This window comes from Pavona decussata, unplaced genomic scaffold (genome assembly GCF_977016875.1).
Source record: "Pavona decussata unplaced genomic scaffold, jaPavDecu1.1 SCAFFOLD_102, whole genome shotgun sequence".
In the NCBI taxonomy this organism is placed as follows: Eukaryota; Metazoa; Cnidaria; class Anthozoa; order Scleractinia; family Agariciidae; genus Pavona; species Pavona decussata.
In genome coordinates this window covers 120,358-135,047 of record NW_028145517.1, presented here as the reverse complement: position 1 = coordinate 135,047, position 14,690 = coordinate 120,358, and the positions used below count along the sequence as shown (strand labels likewise).

The window sequence follows — 14,690 nt, the reverse complement described above, 5'->3', positions numbered from 1 at the left end:
CCCTCTCTCCCCTTCCCCGCCGGGCTGACCTCCGCGCTTTCGGATTTTTCAGGCAACCGGCAAATGCCCCACGGCGGGGACAACTGACTGAGCTGTTCAAATGCCCAATGGTACAGTCAAAAAGATGGTTGATTTCTTCGTTGTAATGAAAGATGATTCAGTGCAAGCTTAGTCTCAGTCTTAGAAATCCAGAAACTCAGTCTCAGAGTCTCGCCGATTTGTGTAAAGTCTTATTGCTTAATATTCCTCCAATGATCGATCGTTCTTGGATCCACCCTCTCATTTTTGACTTCCTTTGACGAAGTTGGTCATAAAGTTATCGTCTTTGCCAATAAATGTATCATTCAAAGGAAGTAATATTGCTGTGAAGGGAATCACGAAACCGTCAAATGCCCAGGGGTACCTGAGGCCGGATCCCCCGCCGGGACGAACAACGTGAAGAAATGTCCTACTAATGCCGTGGGGGATGGACACTGCTGGAATTGACTGTTGAGAACCTTTCATGCATTTTGGCACATGATGGAAAAGTTTTGAAAATCAAGATTGATTACCTTCTCGTCAAGTCTGATTTGACGTGAAATTTTGTACCTACTTAAATATGGGTACACAGAAATTGATTTCAATACGTCTTTAGCGTGAAATTCAGAAAATGATAGCGTAAAACCTTACCCCTGTAGAGGAGAAACACATTTTAGGAAACAGGAATGATTGGAAAAAAATGCTTATACAGGTCGGATTCTCTTCCACCAAACCGCAATCACTTGGTGAGATATTTTTATCAGAGCTTAGCGTGTCTTAGTCCATAAGTTTCTAAGAACTTGACGGCGCGTCGAGGCAATTTGCGTACTTGAAAATTCCTCGTCCCGCGTCTTCTGTCTGCACGACAGCGTTTTGATATTGTGAGAAGAAATTGCTGAAGATGTAGGAATATTACTTTGAGTGCGCGAAGAGTGTACTGAATGCCTTGAGGCGCAGGAGTGCAAGAAGCAGAAACTGACGTCAAATTATAGCAATGACTGGAGTGATATTGTACCTTTGGCCAAGATCTCAGTCCTGGTTGATTGAACATTGCATGACAAAACTGCAAGGTCGCTTGATTTGCGTCAGTTCGCGATATTTTGGCAGAACGAGAGCGGATGAAAATAGTGTTTCAGTGCGTGTCAGAAAATCTCTCCATAGCTTTCGTGCCTCCACTCAAGTTGTTTCTACTTTCGAGTCGTGGTTGAAATCCTAAAATGTGACCATTCAGAAGAGAAAAAGGGCAACCTGCAATCTGAGCATACTTTCCTGCGGTGCTGTTTATTAGGCTGCACAAGGTGGTTCTAACTTTTGGTCAGTACATGTGAAATCCTAAAGAAATCGTGTGTTTTTCAAACAAATGCAATTCAGCATTACTCTCAAGTGCTGCTGTTTGTTATTCTGTAGAATGTGGCTCTAATATTTGAGGTACACCATTCAAATATAAACTACTGCGCAGTACGGTTCTGTGGAAATCCTTTGCATACATTTCAAGGTGGTTCTAACTTTTCAGCCTGTGGGTGAAATCCTTTCTTTATTGAAGCATTTTTCTTTGCTGATTCTTTCCATGCTCCATAAGATGGTTCAAACTTTTGAGTCGCGGAGCCGGAAATGCTCAAGTGTGTGACCATTCATGTGAAAACCATGGCAAGTATGGCCAAGGGCTTTCTGGCGACAATGAGGCAAATATGTACTTAGGCAATATCACAAGGAAAAGCGCCAAACCATCTTTAAGCATCGCGTGATTATCTTCAGGGGCAAATAGAGGCCCTAAGCTTCTGAGGAAGGGAAAATTCTTAACTCAAGCCAACACTGTTTATTTTCCTTATGACGTAAATAATTCTGAGAAGCATTATCTTCTTTGTGACTCACGTTCTAGGAAAGACCGAGGAAATTCGAACAATCCTTCACCAGTTTATGACGCGCATGGTCTATTTTAATCTACTATTGTATTGGCCTTGGAGCTTAAACTGTTTAGGAATGGTTCAAAATGACGAAGCTTTCAGTTGCAATTTTCACGAAAAATGCACTGGATTCCTTGATCACGCGAATCTGACTTAGGAGTAATCAGTTGGTTACGATCTTTCATTTGCCGGTTGGAAGTGAAAAAGGACACTATAATACTAAGAGTAGCCTTCATAATTACGGTAGTTTTATCACGTGTTCCACAGACGAGCGCGAAGCGCGAGGTGAACGCGGAACGAGTCACGCGCGACGCACGCCAGTGGTAAAGATAACAGGCTAAATTGAGAATGACTAAGACCCAGTATACTTACATCAAACGCGCCAGTTTAGCTTAGAAAAAACATCTGCTCGTCTTGGTGTATCCTGTTTTTCAGGAAGATTCTTGAATTTGAGAATTGTTTCGTTTCCCATGTTTGTGAGATTATGAAAATAAGGTGACAAATGCACAGCAACAACAACAAAGATGGTAAACAACATAACGTTAGCAACAGCTGCGGTATAGAGAACAAGCTATTCAGGACTAAAGTGTTTACTCCGGGTTGATTTATTTTAGGTGTATCGGCTAATTTAAATTAAAAGAGATTTATTAATAGATGCAATATCGAATCCTTCGTTAATTTTAGCAGAAAGAATTACGCAAAGGCCGAGAGTAATGCGCTTGCGGTGCACTCTTTCTTTTTCATATAAGAACGTCTGATTTTGGGGCTAAGGCTGAACGTTCTTATTATTTTTGGCAAATTTTGAGCCTGAAAAGTTCTTAAGATGTTCTTACATATAAGCTATCTGTTATAGTATTTCAATAAATCTATGCGGACGTGACCAAGACACCTATTGTTTGGGTTAATTGGACTACATAGCCTGAATTTTTACATGTATTATTTTATCCGTATTTTTACTGTCCATTTTAACAACATTTGGTCGTAATAAAAATGTTCTTGACTGGCTCTCAGCCTGAGTAATGTTCTTAAATTTTAGTTAATCTCAGCCTCAACGTTCTTATTAAAAAGGTTCTTATATATATATATATATATATATATATATATATATATATATATATATATATATATATATATAAAAAGAGAGTGTATTGCAATGAAAGCTCTTACGTATATACCAGAGAAACTGTGTCGATTAAGGTTGATTGATTGATTGATTGATTGATGGATTGATTGATTGATTGATTGATTGATTGATTGATTGATTGGTTCATTGATTGATAAATCATCATCATCATCATCATCATTCTCATCATTATCATCATCATCATCACTTCCTTGGAGAACCGCAGTCCTAACTTTGCGCGTCTTTATTCAATTGACTTCCATAATCGTTTTCTTCTGTCCTCGTTTCGCAGGCCGGTAGACAAGGCAGAGAGAAGTTTGGCTCCAAGAAAGCCACGAAGAAGAGACTGAATGAGTTCGCTAGCACGTCGAATAAGGTGAGAAAAAGGTTGTAACCAAATCAAGGAAAATTTTGAAGGAGGTGTTGTGATAGATAGACTTCGGTACCTTTACACCCGAGGTGATCGAAGTATTTAAGATAATCGTGAAACTGAAGTTATCCAAAGCAAACATATCTGCCAACATGACGCGGGAAAACGTGCGCCTTCAGAAAATCAGTTCGTTTACCGTTTAGTTTTCGAAGCTCAGTCGATTCAGTGTTTGCTGTAGATCGGTGGAGAATAGTTTTAATGAAGACATGTTGAATCGTAATGTCTGTGGTCCTTAAAACGAAAAACTGGGAGTATTTTTCATCAAGCATCAGACTTGACGCCGGTAGTATGAGAATGGCAAATGGATTGCCCCATCGGGGTTGTTTATGAACAGATCAAAATATAACTGCATAGTTCGCTATTTGCAGGAGAAAAGAAGAAAGAAGAATTTTATGATGATGCGTCATAACAGAGACGTCAGAGGCAAAACGAAGCGTTCTTTCCGAGATAAACAGGTAAGTGCTTGGAATGTAAAGTTATTGCATGGAAATCCATCTTGGTAATGTCATCGCGCATTTCATGCTGGTAAGACTTTAGCACTCGCCATGCAGCTTTCTTAATATGGGCTAACTATTGCCAATTATTGCTGTTTGTGTGTTCGCTAGGCTTTCTCAAAGTCGCTCGCTTCTCGCCCTTCGCGCTCCCTGAGCAAGTCTATGTGTTCGCGAGAAAGGAGGCGAGAGGCATCCTCTGATAACCAGCTTTGTGTTTTGGTACGAGAAAGCCTACGGCCAACAGTATTAATCGTGCGCATTATACTAGAGTTGTCCGTACTACAAGAGTTTGCATGTAATCAGTTGAATGATGTACTCGCAAGAAAATACTTAAAATTAAAGTAGCCATAAAACCATTAAAAACGATCCACTAAAGATATTTTTAACGTTATTAATTAACTTATCATTGGATAATGGAATTTCAGAGTTTTGATTGCCTTAGCGGCCATGGAACACCAGTTACTATACCGCGCCACAGAAATAGCGGCAGTCAAATCGTCTTCTAGTTTTTCGTGCAAAAATAAAAACAGCAAGATCTAGCAATATTTCTTGTTTGTTTGACTTTAAAAAATACAATAATTCTACTTGACTGTGTTTGTTGGATATGGTATTGTTATAGGCAACTCGGTATCTCACGCGCGTTCGTGGAATATCGGGCTTGCTCTGAAAGAGCCAAGGAAAGAATAAAATCTTCGAATAGTTCAAAACCCTCGTGGATCCTGGGATTCCTTTTACCTTCCTTTAGGTAGCTCTCTCGTCAATCTAATTTCATTCACAGGAGTGAAAATTGGAACCATATTAATCCAGAAAATTAAAGAGAATATAAGGCCGTTTGTGCGAGAGAAATAAGCCGCGGATTAGCTAAGTCGTGAGCTTATCTCATAATGCGTCGAAAAATGACAGGTCGTGGCTTAGCTAAGCAAGGTATAAGCAGCGCATTTCGCGTACTTCGCAGCTTAGCTAAGCCACGGCTTAAGAACCCCAATGTTGGCGCAACATGTTATTCTTTACGTTGGGTTGGTGTTATCCTAACACTGCTTTGTTTGCTCTACCCCCTCACAGATGTCCCTGAAAAGCGCCCTTTTGAAAAGCAAAAAGGCAAAATAACGACAACACTCCACGGCTGAGTCTGGGGTGAAACGACTGCACGAAACGCCTTTGGAGTTCATGGCATTTCTCGGCTGGCAAGCAGGATGAGAGGGTATAAGGACATCTGGAAATTCTTGCCCGAGGCTGGAAAGATAATTCTTTAGAAGGTGGAATCGGGTGTGGCCAAGTTCAATTCTGTATAGCTTCAACTATGCTCGTCTCTGAATGTCAAATCAAAGTCACCTGGCGGTTTCTGAATATGACCGAACACCAGTCATGCTTTCATTAAACAAATTCATCTAACAAACATTAAAGGATTGTGTAGAAAGCAATATGAGACTGTCAATTTAGACATGCGCTGGAGTTCATAAGACGTGCGTAAAGGTCGCGGTAAATATTTCCGTTATGAAATTCAAAATCGGAAATAATTTGGCGTTAAACGAGACTGCCTGGAGCAGTGTTTTACAATTAAACACCACTGTTGGCCGGAGTAAAACATACAAGGACAGGTTCCTTACTCCTTTGCCCCCCTCCCCTTCCCCCACAAAACTTTAATTATGAAAACAGTGTTCGTAGGGAAAATCTATATTTCTGATTGAGTAAGCTTCAAGTTTGAAAACCACTCTCGCAAAGTTCAAATCAACAAACTAAATACGGAAATACAAAGTTCAACATCCTGTTCATATTCTTGAGCGTTGTTATTTTATTAAACAGCCCTAAATGTCATCTTTAGACAGGCTTTGTCATAACTAACACAGCTTTTGAGTAGCGCGTTTTACCACACAAACAGACGACGGAAAAACTGTTTCTGAACGCAAGGAACACACGATGATTTTAGCCACGTTTTGAACAAGTTGTACTCTACCAGTACGATAGAACAGTGATTCGTATGTGTATTATGCAACAGTGGAACCAAAAGAAAATGATATGGACGTTTGTAACTAAAGACTCAAAGGTTAAACGGTTGTTGGCAGTTTCAATGGACGCACCTTTGAAAGTCAATGAGGGGCGGTGGGTGGTATTTGATTAGTACATGTTGTCATTCAAGCTATGTCCTTCACTTCAGTATGCTGGTCTAACGAATGCACGCTTGCCGCCTTTTCCCAGCACGTGTTTGCATGAGAGCCTTGATTTCATAAGTTCATACCTGGATAACTCAATTCCCCTCCAGGCAAATTTACCTGTACGTGTAACCAGTTTCGTCCTGGGGCTATTTTCATCGATCAGTTAGGTTTCAAGGTGAAAGCCAAACAATCGTATTGGACTTCCACGAGGTGCTTACTTCAGTCCCGCGATAAAATTTTGTCCCTAAAATCTCCCAGGGTGAACTCACATAACCACGAACGCCTGGCTCAACCCAGTTATCATGTAAACTGGAATATAGTGTCTGATTTATCTGTGCTGATGGGATTTCAAAAATCTTTCTCAGACAAATATGATACGTGACTCACACCATGCAAATAAATGTTAAAAAGTGTTAAACCGTTTTTTTGTTTATTTTGTTTTCATAGTCTCAAAGGGAAATGCCTATCGCGGCATAAGAGCTGCTATAGTTTCTGACCCGGAATTCAAATGTTAATTTTTCAGGGCACATTAAACGTGATATGAAGCATGAGAACTTTGGCAGTGTGTGCAAACTGTTATGTAATATTTTCGCGGTGGCTCCCTTTGCAATAATAACTATACAAGAAAAAAAATTGGAAAGACCAAATACCGATAGAATTTTATGCTGACATGTAAAAATTAACATGTTGCCAGGTTTTGATGTTTCAAATATCATTTTTAAGGAGAGAGTAAAAACTGAATACCTCCCCCCCCCCCCCCCCACCTCCCATACCCAACCATATCAAGGGAAAATCCCCTGGAGCTGAATCTATTGAAAACAAACTCTTCGATTCATGCGATCGAAAACAAAAATAAAACTTTGGAAACAAAATGTAATGAGCATATCAAAATACTTTGAATTAGAAGAGTTCATCGTCTTCGTTAACGAAGCGACAACAACTTATCCAGACTTCGACCGGAGTGTAAATTCGTCTGAATTTGTAATTGACAATGAACTGATGAAATTAATATTAATTTTCCCTGGCTTCCGTTTTACCTGAAAAGAAGCTGTATATCTTTACAACTATCTCGAGATATCTATTAAAATGCTTGAAAACGGCTGTAGTTTACATAATTATGCGTAAACAATGAATTTAAATTTACCTCGTTTTGTGCTCAAAATAAAGATCACAAAAGTGTTGATTGGTTTATCGTGTTCGTAAATTGTTGAGTCCTCATTTTGCTCACGCAATTTTGCGTGTTTCATGTTTGTTTTCATTTCTTTCTTGTGATCCTGAAGGGTTTGAGAAATGATAGCCTTGCCGATTCTACTGTCGTTGAAAAAGGAAAGGAAATAAAGAAAAAAAATTGTCATATTTATATCCGAGATTTGAACTCGGATCGTGATTTTCAGTCTCAATTACTGACCGTTACACCACGGGACTTGAACGCGTTCGCCAGGTGGAAAAGGTCATTTTAATATTTCGCGCACTTTCGGACATTCTTCGGACGATCTTCGTGATTCGATCTTTAGGTGTGTCGTCATCGGCACGCAAAGCTCGCACGCCGTGTTCCAAATTTGGAAGGATTACGATATCACGAAGGAGGTGTCATCCAAATAAGGCCAACCGATAACAATGCAGCTTGATGTTTCCATAGCGACAGCCTCCTGGGACATAAAATACGGCGCGATGACCTCATTTCCTTTTATGAGACAACAGTCGCTGAATGCAGCTATGAACGAGAAAGTTGTGCACGAAATGTACTCTTGGACAAGATCTTGACAAGCTACGGTTGATTTTTAGAACTCAACTGAGTTTTGGTGACGTTGAAATTCGCTTCCGAGCGAAAGCCGCTGTGATCGATCTCTGCGGCTTTGTGCCGACAGCGGCGTGTCTTCGCTGTGCACTGCTCTGATTTTTCCGATTTCCGAACTGAAATAGTAACGAGAAAATGAGCGATCCTGTAACCATACGGTAAGCATGTGAACGTAAATGAATACTTGTTAGTCTTGTCGGTCTTGAGTATTTTTAATCGGTTCTCGTTTTGGCTTAGCCTTGATCAAATTGGCTGAGTTCCATTTTTGTTTCATTTCTTCCCTTCCAGTGTACTGGTCGACGATGGAACGCCACGAATCCCGTTCCCTTTGCGGATCCATCTTTCTCTGACCGTCTTTCGACTGAAGCAAATGATAGAGGCACAAGAAGGTTTTACGATTGGCGAGCAAGAAGTTTTCTTTCATGGAAGTCCGGTAACTAGCCCGCTTTCAAGTATATTCTAGAATGCGAAAGCTGGTTTGGAATTCTTTCATGCGCGCCGCGCGAGACAACAATGCCGGAACACGCGTGCATTCGGTATGAGAGTCACGCCGGTGGCATCGCACGCTTTAGCGATTGTCACTTAACTTTCGTTTCCTTTTCGCCGCATTTTGGGCACAAATGTACTTATGAATCATTCCTTGTACGTAAGCAAGCTGCTAATTGAATTTCTGTTGAAAGCGGTACTCTCCTATTTCGGGGTTTTGGTCACAAAGGGGTTTTGAATCGAAACTATTCGAAAGCCAGTGCTCTGCCTTCTGGTGGTAAAATAAAGCAATTGCCTTGAAATTTATTACGAAATTTTGCACAGCCGTGGATTTGTGAAGCCTGTGTTTTGGAGTAAAAAATATCGCATTGCTTTCTGCTCAAGACGATTTGGCGATATTTAATTATTCTAAGCTTATATTAGCTTATAACGTGACCAAGCAGGGCTAATGATGGGTCGGTATTGTGTGATAATTTCGCCTCCCAAGGCATGAGTTTCAAACGCTTTCATGATCAATATTCGGCTATGTTTTATCTACAGCTACAAGACAATCTAACTCTTGGACAGCAGGACGTTCAAGAAGACGCCCAAGTTGATATTAGGGTGAATTTCCAAGGTAATTGTATCGATCTAAACGACATTGTCATTTAATATCTGAGTGCCTCTTTGCTAACTTGAGGAAGTTATCAATTCGTGATGTACATGTAATGAATAACGTCAGAGCTTTGTAAACACGGGGTAAACTCTGAGATTTTAAAAATTTTCCGCCATTGCAACTCGTCAAAGTAATTTAAAAGCATTGTGTCGGAAGAAAATGTTCTGTAATTAAATCCTTTCAAAATTAATGCCGTTTGCGTAGGTTTGGGTGATAGCGCTTAAATTTTTTTGAGCATGTAATTTCTGTGAAAGAACTTTTGTTCTCGCTTAAATTTATTCCACGACGCCCACAAGAATTTATGTAATTTGCGGTTTTTGACGATTTGAGATCATGGAGTTTTGATCTACAATGAATAGATTATTGTATTTCTATCGGGTAAAAAGGAACTTTCATTCCAAGGTTGTGTGCCAGCTTCTAAAAAGAATACCAGTTGATTCGGTTTTCCTTTGAATGTACGCTGACTACGGAAATTTCAATGTTTTGTTTGGCATGTAATTTGAGACAGATCATGAATCATTCTCGTATAATACTGTATGTTGTACGGCCGAAAAAGGATAATAGAATTTATGATTTATAATGAATTATTGTAGTTTGGATAAATTCTTTTAAGTAGAATCTTTCAATGATAACAAAACCGAAACCAGCATTTGAAACGCTCTTCAAATCTCTACATTTATTCAGATGCTATCTCATTTAATATTTTTGTGTGGGCAGTGTGTGTACTTATGTCTTACGTGCGAAATTTTCGATTTTAATTGTAACCCAATAATGGATAAAAATGGCAAAGCGATACACGTACATTTTTGCTCACAAAGAAATTCAGTAGCTGCTTGGAGTCAAGCCCTACATTTCCCTTCCATTGTTAGACTACACCCTTGTGACCCAAAGGCCACAATGTGGTTTCAATGTGCTCCTTTGTTTCCAGCCCAACAAATTGTGTCTCAAGAAATGTATTTCCTTCGATAGTACCAAAAAACAACCCAAAATTTTCTTATTCAAGAATTTTCAGGCAAGTCATATCTTGTTGAAATAGTAGACATTCTCTGGCAAAGTTATGTCCAAGGGCTGTTTGTGATTTTATGTTGGAGAATTAATTTTAATATTTCATAACTGTGTGGGGGATTATTACAAAAGCCCTTCTACGCTGCCCACATGGATAACTAAAAATTGCGTATGGCAGTCAAGAACGTCTTGAGATTGACAGCAACAGCACTCTGACTGTATAAATCATTTCCTTAAAGCTGTAACTTTTTGTCGCATGTTTTTGACTAAAGTGTTTTTTTACTTTGCATCTGTATTAAATAAACTCCCCAGTATTAGCATGATTTGAAAATCATATTCTAATCTCTGAGTGCATTTAAGCTTCCTCAAAGGAAAGAAAATGAAAGAGAAACATGTATATCACATTCTATTTTTGAATTTGTATGGCAATACAGTCTTTGTTCCTAAGATCGTATCTTGAAAATTGTTTCATGAATAAGGTTAAAATAATTTTTGGAACGTATCATTCATTGACCACTGATTACGTGAATTGAGTTCTATTCTCGTGATCAATATATCCTTAATACACAGTCCGTTTCTTTAAATAGAACTTAAGTTTAATGACGTCAAAATCTCAAGACCCAGATCAGTATCCCTCTCCCATCATATGAAAAATGTTCCTTTTGCGGTTCTCCAAGGTTATTTTGTCTTGCTATTTGAATTTCATGATATGAATGCTATATATAGTTTCATACGTGCAAATCGTGATTGCTTTTGTAATATTGCCTTGATGTCACGCAGCATTAACAGTGATCAGTTTAAACCAACTTGAGGGGTTGAAGTCCAAAATGAGGCTTCATTCTCACTCAAAAAATTTTGTCTATTTGCTAGCAAAAGTCAGCTATGTTGCTTTGATGTTAGCTTTGAGTAAGTTTTGTTAATAAATTCTTCAAGGCTAATGCAATCTGACCTTTTAAATCACATTTTTTTTAATAATCAGCTTTTTATTTCACAAGCCTCCATTTTATTGTGTTTGTAACCCCCCACAGTTTTTTAGAGACCTAAAACCACTATGCTTTCAACAAAGCACTCAAAGATTGTCCGTATTTTGGTCAACCAATATCTTGTGACTGTTCCCACACATTCCATGGCAACACAGAGTCAACATTGTTAGGCAGCAAATTTCCAAAGTACATACATGTACACTGTAAATGAAAGTGATATATTTTGCTCTTATTGTTGGCCACACAAGGGAACAGATTTGATTCAATCCCTGTGGAACAAGTGAAAAGCATATTTGTGGTGAGGATCACCGCATGAATTCAAAAGTTAAAAACTTGTGCAAAACCTTTTCGCTTTTGATTGATGGAGCTGGGTTTGAAAGGGAGAAATTTTGTTGGGATTGAATCATGTATGTTACAGTCTCAATACAGAGCGGCAACTCTGACTGTTGTAAGACTCAAAGTTGTTGAAAAACACCAAGCACAAATGTCCCTCTCATTATTGAAATCTGCTTCCATATTTCTAAACATTAATTTGTCTGTTTCTGCAGACATTCCGTCACCAACAAGAAAGAAAGGCAGCACGTCAACTTCTGAAGACTGTGTCGTGCCAGATATAGATGACGAGGACAATGTGTTCAATTTCGAGCAGCCCAGAGTTCCGGCCGGTAAGTGCTGTTCCAAATAATTTACATGCACATGTAGCTACAATATTTTCAGATGTGCAAGATCTATTTTAGGGGGCTGGGTATAGATTTCCTGAAATTTACATGGCCGTTTTAAACATTGCCAGCAAGACTCAGATTTCCAAAGAAATCTTCAAGAATCTATTCAAATGCTGGACATTACAAAGACGAATTTGAATGTTCATTTCATTCTCCGGAAATACTGGTCATGCATGACGTAGACTGACTTTAACAGTTGTTCCTTGGACATTGGCCAACCTGAACCAGACATTAATTATTTTTAAGTATTTGTGTCTCCCTACATTTGTTTAATTTAACTTAATCATCTAAGATGACAGATGTTCAACCCTTTAATACAACTTAAATAGTCAGAACAGACACGTGTCCTGATTAAAGGTCTGATCATTTTGTATTATTTGTTTAACTAGTCATCTGTGGAAGGAATTTGAACTCGCAAATGATCACTTTTAAATCTGTTCCCCTCTGTACATAAAGCGATGCATTGCATTACTCTAAAAAATTGGTTCAAGTCCCATTCAAGCCTAATTTCTTTCCAAAGGCTTTCGCTTTTGAAGCTGCGAAAACACTGTACACTTGTTAACTCTTACGCTTTCCACAGCTTTAAATGTTAGGTTAATGACCGGTGCAAATCAGAGGGCAATACTGATGATTATTTCTTTTTGTTTTAGATCCTAGAATGTGGAACAAATGGGAGGTCATGGAGTGGCTCAAATGGGCGACAGACAGATACAGCATACGAGATGTCACTGCCGACAAGTTCTTGATGAATGGGAAAGGCTTGTGTATGCTTGGTGTGGAAGGGTTCCTCTACAGAGTTCCCAGAGGTGGAGAAACGTTACACGGTGATTTTAATAAGCGCGTGACTGCAGCAGTGGAACAGTCGCGGCATTTGCAGAGCTATTTGAACCCTGGGTCGTCGAACTTTTACTATGTTTACTAAGAGAACAGATAAATTATTTGACAAAGTACTGACTATTGAATAGAGAGTATGATATAATGTGTGAGGCTGCATGCATCAAATGTACATTATTTAAACCAAAGGCTATCTTCTGTATATATTGAAATTTGCACTTGGGGTTGGGGTTTGCTAACATCATTCTCCTCCCTTATAGTATAGTTCCAGAGAATGTCATGCAGCTTAAAGTTTTTGCTTCAAAGTTGTGCAGAAGAAAATAATCTGCACTCTGATTTGTATATTTGTGGGCATTTGAAAATGGGAAAAGATTAATTTATTTAATGCAAGAAAACAGATTTTTGGCATTCATTAGGGTATTATTAACCTGAGAAAACAGACGATTTATCTGTTGCCTTCTGCGTCCTTCACGGTCGTGTCTAAACTGTGGGCTTGTAAATACATTCTGAATATTTCAATTTGATGATCTTAGCAACATCTGTTTTTGTTCATTAAGGAAAAGGTCCTGACACAGTCTGTCTGTTCACATCAGTGAATGCTTACACGTAGGATGACATCGGGCATCATCTTTCTTGTTAATGCCTCTTGCTAGCCAGCCTTAGTCAGCACCGCAGACGGAATTGACCGCCACTAAATATCGTCTGTGAATTAGTGTCCAAATTCTTGTTCTCGATCCCTCAAGGAAGGAAACAAAATTCTGGGAGTCACTTTCAAAATCCCCTTCAATCTAATTGGCTATAACCAGACCAATTGAACTATGACCTTGTGCAAAGGCCACAGTGAGTGTACTCAGATCCTGGTATGCAGTTGAGTGTCTGGAAAAAGGATTTCATTTTGAGTGCTACTTCACAGACGATATTTACCATCGGTTGATTCCATCTGCGGCACAGCCTAGCCATTCTCAACCCCAGAACCTTTGGCTTGACTGCACAAGCCAGGCCACAGTTGTTCAAAGAGCGGATAAATCGCTATCCAACAGATAAAATGTATTGGTTGGGGAACATTTTATCCTCTGGAAAGCGATTTATCCACTGGATAGAGTTTTCCGCTCTTTGAACAACCGGAGCCAGGTGCAAAAGGGAGGAGCTGACCTGGGGTGGAAGATGCTGGCTAGCTGGAAACAACTTCTATCAGTTGGGAACAACTGGGTACTCATTAACTTTCTAGATTTATTCCTGACCTTGCAAAAGTTGTCTGTTTCTTCTGTTCCCATTCCACATTACATTGCTTCCTTGTTATGCGAACTCGAGCAGAAAACTGGATTAGGTGCCACTGTTGATCGGTGGATTGTCTGGTTACAGTAAATGGTTGAATGGACTTGCTCTAGAAAATGTCAAAATTGAAGTAGTCAAGCCCTGAGAAGGTTTGATTACATTGATTAGAAATTCATAGTTGTTAGTAATCTTTTTCTCTCACTGGTTGATATTCAAAAACGTTCTTTAAACACTTGAGTTTACCAAGTCTGGGCACACTGGATGTTGTGTTCAATGTTCCACTGTCTCCAAGCTTTTGACGTACATTTTTCTATTTCTTGTGAACTTATTTGCATTTGAAAACATTAGCAACCCAAAGGGATTGAGCTAGATATTTAGCTTAGTTTTTTATTTTGCTTTCTTGCACCCGTTGGGTTGACGAGGAATTTTTGAAGTAATTTAGTGCAGCTTGGGGAAAATTTATTCCTATAAATTTAAGAACAATTATTTTGCTGTAGATACTAGCTATTAATGCCATGAATTAAATTTAATTGTTAAAACGATGTAAAAAAAAGAAAAGTAAGGTACCAAAACAGAGTAAATTATAAGCGGGATTAAGTGAAAATTGAATGAATTTTTAAACAATTTATCGCAAAATTTGCACCTTTCCGTTGCACGGGTAAACCCATTAATAATTTTCTTTCATTGCCTTTAATTTTTTTTCCTCTAAAAGGAAAATAAGATTACTAGAAGTACGTAGTTGTCAAACAACAGTCATCTTTCTTGATGGTCGCCACATGAACTTTATTGGGCCAAGTTGTACTCAAGACT

At 38.9% G+C, this 14,690-nt stretch overlaps 2 protein-coding genes across 3 annotated transcripts in view; both read left to right on the top strand.

Moving 5' to 3' along the window:
- LOC146471443 (protein SDA1 homolog) overlaps window positions 1-5,390 on the top strand; it is a 28,798-nt gene extending 23,408 nt beyond the window's left edge. Inside the window, exons 22-24 of one of the 2 annotated variants that reach the window (XM_085119913.1) lie at window positions 3,338-3,421; window positions 3,844-3,930; window positions 5,032-5,390. In XM_085119913.1, the coding sequence (XP_084976039.1) occupies window positions 3,338-3,421; window positions 3,844-3,930; window positions 5,032-5,076 (216 nt within the window). In that variant the 3' untranslated portion in view covers window positions 5,077-5,390. The remainder of the gene's footprint in view (window positions 1-3,337; window positions 3,422-3,843; window positions 3,931-5,031) is intronic. The other variant, XM_085119912.1, reaches the window with a different exon arrangement.
- A 2,527-nt stretch (window positions 5,391-7,917) lies between these two features.
- On the top strand, window positions 7,918-12,830 carry LOC146471442 (uncharacterized). The gene is made up of 5 exons (XM_085119915.1): window positions 7,918-8,078; window positions 8,209-8,353; window positions 8,947-9,022; window positions 11,598-11,714; window positions 12,422-12,830. Exons 1-5 carry the CDS (start codon window positions 8,056-8,058, stop codon window positions 12,691-12,693), a joined length of 633 nt encoding a protein of 210 aa, XP_084976041.1. The 5' UTR covers window positions 7,918-8,055; the 3' UTR covers window positions 12,694-12,830.
- Window positions 12,831-14,690: the final 1,860 nt, after the last annotated feature.